The 6,000-nt window shown below is 44.1% G+C and overlaps 1 protein-coding gene across 6 annotated transcripts in view; it reads left to right on the top strand.

Annotated features, from left to right (window-relative positions):
- The first annotated feature begins 3,523 nt into the window (after nucleotides 1–3,523).
- Nucleotides 3,524–6,000, top strand: part of BEGAIN (brain enriched guanylate kinase associated) — a 163,509-nt gene continuing 161,032 nt past the window's right edge. For 4 of the 6 annotated variants that reach the window (XM_087726414.1, XM_087726405.1, XM_087726399.1 and 1 more), the window contains exons 1-2: nucleotides 3,524–3,733; nucleotides 4,645–4,673. In XM_087726414.1, coding sequence (XP_087582540.1) covers nucleotides 3,539–3,733; nucleotides 4,645–4,673 — 224 coding nt within the window. In that variant the 5' untranslated portion in view covers nucleotides 3,524–3,538. Of the gene's footprint in view, nucleotides 3,734–4,092; nucleotides 4,558–4,644; nucleotides 4,674–6,000 lie in introns of those variants that run through there. The other 2 variants (XM_087726429.1, XM_087726422.1) reach the window with 1 other exon arrangement.

Genomic DNA, 6,000 nt, shown 5'->3' with positions numbered 1-6,000 from the left:
TACAGATGGGTCATCCAAGATAGGATTCAATTCTATCATATCACCTCTTTCTATAAGGAAAAAAAATAGTGATCTCAAAATCTTTCAGACTCCCAAGAACAATAGCTGATCTGTTAAATTTACCCTTATGAGCTATTACACAATAACGAAGTTCGGTTCGCTCCTCCATCAATAGATTTGGCTACTCAAAGCTATTGTCTGAGTTACTTAAGATCTATACTGTACTGTAGATCTATACTATCCAGTATTGCCATGTTAAGATTTGCACCTGATAACTTTTGTTCACAAGCAACTTTATGTCCAAGCTTCTATGCTATTATCTAAGTTCCTTATGGAATAATGTGTTGGAGCACAATAAAATCTGATGAAGACATCTTTGCAAAACCTAAAACCAAAGGAAACATAAGAGCTTCTTGGAATGGCAGTATGTAACTTGAAAAAAATGGAAGTATTATGCAGCATTTGCTCCACAGATTGTGGATTTGACTACTGCATGGAATATTCCTTGTCTGTAAATTTGGAAATTAGGCTTTCCTAAAGAAATATAGCCTGGTTGTTTGCTTGTAGACATTTCATTATCCAACTAGGTAACAATTTCACTGCTAGAAGGGAGTGGGGTTTGCTCTTGGTTCATGTACATTAGCTTGTCCTGTCAGTGTTGTATTCTGCTTGGTGGTTCCTTACTTAGGCTATTGTTTACTGCTAGAGTGAGAATAGTCTATAAACAGAGAGAAAACCCCACTCTCTTTTAGCAAATGTTACCGAGAAATGTTTGCAAGCAACTATCAAGCATAGAAAGCCCCAAGGACTCCACAACTCAATCTTGTATTGGTTTTTCCTGAATAAGGCTAGCACTGTGTCTTACCTTATGCAAAAACTAGTTATTCCAAGGATGGGGAGCATGCAGCCTTATATTGTTCCTCTGTGACCTTTCTGATTGTTAAGTTATTGGAAGCTGTAGCCAACACTTTTGGAGGTGCTAGGCTGGTGAGTCCTAACCTTACTGTATTTGTGCTATATTATGTTGTAGCTGATCAATTTGAAAATTGTCTGGTTACATCCTAGTGTCAATTTTATTCTTCAGTCTGTTTCTCCCCAGTTGCCTTGTGTCATGCAGAGAATTATTCCTGTGGTTATCCACTTCCTCCCCACCTCTTATTTATTAGAATGAAAGAGAATTTGCTTTAGAAATTTCTTCCATGGAAAAATGGGAAATTCAGTGTTATGTTTATACATGATCAAAGAGTATGTGTAAATATCTACTGCTGCATAGTCCAGTGTTTTTCAACCACTGTGCCGTGGCACACTAGTGTGCCGTGACATAGTGTAAGGTGTGCCGTGGGAAAAACACTTTATATATAGTCAATATAGGCACAGAGTTACATTTTTTTAACATTTTCTAATGGTGGTGTGCCTCGTGATTTTTTTCATGAAAAAAGTGTGCCTTTGCACAAAAAAGGTTGAAAAACACTGGCATAGTCATCTCTTCAGCATTCAACAGCCTCTCTGTCTAACTACCCCTTCATTTGATCCAAAGGATAGATGTCATTCCTTTCAATGGGCTTTTTTCAACAGTAGTGCTATTGGCAAGATTTGTTTTTCTCTCCATAAACACGTATACATTCGAACTAGACTGTGTTGTTTCTCTGTGTCATAGAATGTATGTGGGTACATGCATAATTTTTTGTCATGTTTATGTAGTGTATATTGGAGGTGGTGACCCTTTGAGAGCTGTATGCAGCGAAATTTAATTTTAATATATGCTGATTAGTGTACATTTAAAGTGACAATAAAGTTATTCTAAGTCTAAGTGGCGCTATCACTTTCCTAAGAAAGTGATGTTCTTTAAAGGCATTTAAGGCATTTTCTCCTTCTCTCGGTAAAATTTGGACATTCTTCTACCCGTAAATTGGGTGAAGAGTTTTAAAAAGCCATCTGTGGCCCTCTTTAGTTGTATTTCTACCTGCTCACTAGTTCAATAGTCTAGAAGCAAATCCCAAGAGGCGCTGCATAGGGCAGGGAGGTAGTATACTAATTATTAGGAGAGTACAAAGTTAGAAAGGATGCTTTGCATCACTAATGCTTTTTTTCACCAAGCAACCCTTTGAAGCTGCTTCAGAAAAGCACAGCCAAGCTGCCGAATGAATTAATTTGTGTTGCTTCTCACACTTCCCTTCCAACAGGGAGGAATTGTATATGGTCAGCACATATGCAGATATCTCTTTCAGCTACAAGAATCCGATAGGGCACATCATGTTGTTGCTGCACACTGATGAGGCAAACCTCTGCCAACTTGCATAGACCTATTAGTCATACATGTAGCTAGGTTAGATTACTATGCTAGATTTTCTTTGAAGATTGTAAGGCTCATTCATCAAACAGCGGAGCCACCATGGTGTGCATTGCATATTCCCTTGATATAGCTGATAAAATACTTGCCAAAAAGGCTGGCCACAATGGTAAAATAATGTTTCCATTATCTACACACCTCATATCTTCCTCTTTGCTCTTTCCTTGCAGCTGTGTGAAGCATGCACAGACATAGGAATGTGCACCAATGCAGATGGGAACCTGAATTTGATCTCTTATGTTTGTGTAAAACATAGGAGACGTGGGCTGATTCAGGAAGTCACACCAGCCTATGCGAGTTGCTTGGGAAACACAAGGCCATAGGGATGGGAGGGGAGGGCGAAGGAGAGTGTTCTAATTGCATAGCACAAAAGCCAACTGTTACTCTTGAGATTTAGGGTAATCAGGCACACCTATTGATGTGACATTTGGATAGGGTGTTTATTCTTGCACACCAAAGAATAGGAGAAAATGGGAGAGGTGAATCAATAGATTCTCCTTGCACTTCACTAGAACTGCCAAGGCAACAATGGGGTGGGGTGGGGGGTGGAGATCATATCACATAATATAGAAACTGTGAAGTGAATGGATCATAGGGAAACAGGAATGATTTGGGGATCTTTTCCCCCTGGGAAAAAAATATTGCCATATGGAAGTTCAATTCCTACTTTAATTCTTCTTAGCTTTGGTATCTAAGCACTTTCTCTTGCATAGACTAAGGTATATAAAAGCAGAGCACTTAAAAAGTATGGGATCTTTTGACTTTCTGGAACGAAGCTTTGGGGGAAGTGGGGGAGGCAAGATACTTTTGGAAAATTGCGACGATAAGCTTGCTTTGGGATGTTACTCTCTAACCCACAAAATCGGGACGAAACGTCCTGGATTTAATTGCACTAAGAATCCGGCGACGGAAAGAGGCAGGTGGATGGCGACACTTCACCTCGCTGCAGACCAGAGAGCCTCGCTCTATCCACGGCTTCACCGGGAAGCAACGGGTTAATCGCGAGGTCCCGGTTCCGTACACCGCCACAACCCGGCGCCTTCCCGGCGTCCCGGACTACATCTCCCATCATCCCCGGCCGAGCGTGGCCTGCGCCGGTCGGGGCTGTTGGGAGTTCTGGTCCAGCACACCTGGAAAGCGGCAGGTTAGGAGCAGGCTGCGGGAAGCAGAGAGCCCGGCAGCTGCCGGATGCGAAATATGAAGCGAAAGGGTTGCGTGTGCCTGGCGCTCTCTCTCCTCCCCGGCTCTGCGGGGAACGGGCGGAACCGGTGGGTGAAGAGAGGCTTCCTCCTGGCCATGTCCGTGGGCTGCAAGCCGGAGAAGAGGAAGAAGAAGGAGAGGGGGAGGCTCAGGCTAACGGCTCGCCCTGAAACTTTCCCCGAGGTGTGTGATCCGAGCTCTGGCGGGGAGACGGCTGGTGCAGCGCGGTACCGCTGCTGCAAGAGGAAAGGAAAGCGGTAGAGAGGGAGAAGAAGAAGGAGAGAGAGAGAGAGAGGAGCGTGTAGAAAGAGATGCAGAGAGCTGTTAATTTTAAAGGCACTGAATTACGGGGGTGGACAGCTGGGGGGAGGGCTTGGAGGAGGATTGGGGGGGGGGGGAAACCTTTGATCACTGAAACTCCCCGCCCGACTTTCAAGGCTTATGCGCACTCCCATCTGTCGAGATCTTTGAAAACGTGACGAGGAAAAGACACGCGCACCCGCGCCCGCGGAGCCCGTGCCAAACATCTCCGGTTTCCAAGCGAAGCTTAAAACCGTTGGATGGTTCCAGCCGGGAGCCTCAAATCGCTCTACCGCGTCCCTCCCTCCGTCCTTCCCTTTCTCCTCCTCCTCCCCCTCCCGCTGCTGCCGCTGGTCCTCGGCTCTGCCCCAGCGATTTCAAGTTTCTCTCTCCTGGCATCCGAGCGGCACAGTAACCTGTTACTGGCAGCCCGTTTCCCTCTCTTCCTGCCTCTCCTCGGCGCTCCACATTGAGTCATCCCATGCTTGCTCAGGCCTCCTGGGTGCCCCAGCGTCTTTCCTGCAGCCTGCTGCGTTCTGCTGGAGTTTCAGCCTCTCAGCCCTTGTATGTGTTTGTGTGTGTGTGTGTGTGTGTGTGTGCGCGCGCGTGCGTGCGTGTATGTGTGTGTTCGTGTTAATGCTCACCCCAAGACCTAGCCTCGGTTTGCAGTGGGCTTGGGAATCACTGGCCAGCAGCAAGTCTTTGGGGTATATAGCCTGAACTATGCATTAATCTGCCCCCGGAACGCTGCGCTCCCTTTGCCATTCACTTGCTCCTTCTTTGATTTCTTATAGGCCTCTGCGGCAGAGATGGAGAAAATAAGGTAAGCCAAATATCTCTAACCCCCTCCCCTACACACACACATGCACACACATTTCTTTCTTTTAAGGCAAACAGTCTTGGGTGTATGAGAGAGCCCTTCTCTTGTCAGTAAGCATTGGTGCTTTCTGCCATGGGCTGTATCCCCTTGCTTCGGTGTAGCAGAGGAACAAATGGCATGCAGGGATCGAGTGAGGTGCTTTGCATTTGTTTTATGGAATGTATTTCTGCAAAGGTGATAATTGCAAAAGGAACATCCCTGCCTCTCTGCAGGCTGAAATGTTTCTGTTCCAAGATGTGAGGAACAGTTGCTTAAACAAATGCAGTAGCCACTGCCACCACTTCTCAGTTTGACTGCAAGAGCCTGCTTCCCCCCCCCCACTTCAGTGAGAAAAGCCAGATCAATAATGCCCAGGAAAGGGATGGGCCGTGGGGGTGGGGTGGGGGGGGGGTAGGGGTGGGGTGTGTGTGAAGCTATGACATTCATTCATCTTTTTTTTAAAAAAAAACCTTTGCATCAAATCATCTAATTGCTAATGTTCATTTCAGTTTAAATGTTGCAGCATTAATATTTGATTTTATGTTTTATGTTTCTTGAGTAATGACAATCTCTCTTTTAAAAAAATGTTGCTTTCTCTGTGTTCCAAATGCTGTCTGCCTGTGGAAGTTTCTTCTGGGTGTCACTCCCTCCTTTAAGTCAAGGAGGAGATGACAGTTGGACGAGGACAAGTTTTCCAGTTCATGTCTTGACTGCTAAGTCTGCTTTGGAAATTTCTTGTATGTCTTGCAGTAACTAATTCACCTTAGATAAAGGCCATAAGATCTTGTTAAATTGTTGTCAGCTGTAGCAAAGTGTGTGTGTGTGTGTGTGTGTGTGTGTGTGTGTGTGTGTATGTATGTATGTATGTATGTATATGTATATATATATGTGTGTGTGTGTGTGTATATATATATTCTAGGATTCTAGTTTATTTAACTTGAAAAAACACGGGCTGGTTTATTTTTATGTGATTGTGAGGAAATGCCATCACTGGAACATCCAAAGTGCTTTAGAGGAGTTGTATGTGAAGTTCATTCATTATTCTTTTGAGTCACAGGAACTGTAGATTGGAATTTCTCAGGATGATGGAAAATGTCTTGGTGAATATTCATTAGAGGACTTTGAGGGAATCAGTAAATATATTGCAGTATGATTTGTCAGGATGTCCCTAAATGTTAATTACTTATACCAAGAACAACTTCATCAATATTTTTGAGTGAATTATTGTAGGCGGTCCACCACTGAATTGTGAAAAAGGAAAGGCTTGGAAAAGAATGAGCTAAATGATATT

Source organism: Thamnophis sirtalis, unplaced genomic scaffold, assembly GCF_051295495.1.
Source record: "Thamnophis sirtalis isolate CommonGarterSnake01/CBP01778 unplaced genomic scaffold, rThaSir2_p1.2 scaffold_1, whole genome shotgun sequence".
Classification (NCBI taxonomy): Eukaryota; Metazoa; Chordata; class Lepidosauria; order Squamata; family Natricidae; genus Thamnophis; species Thamnophis sirtalis.
This window is presented reverse-complemented; position numbering and strand designations above follow the sequence as displayed.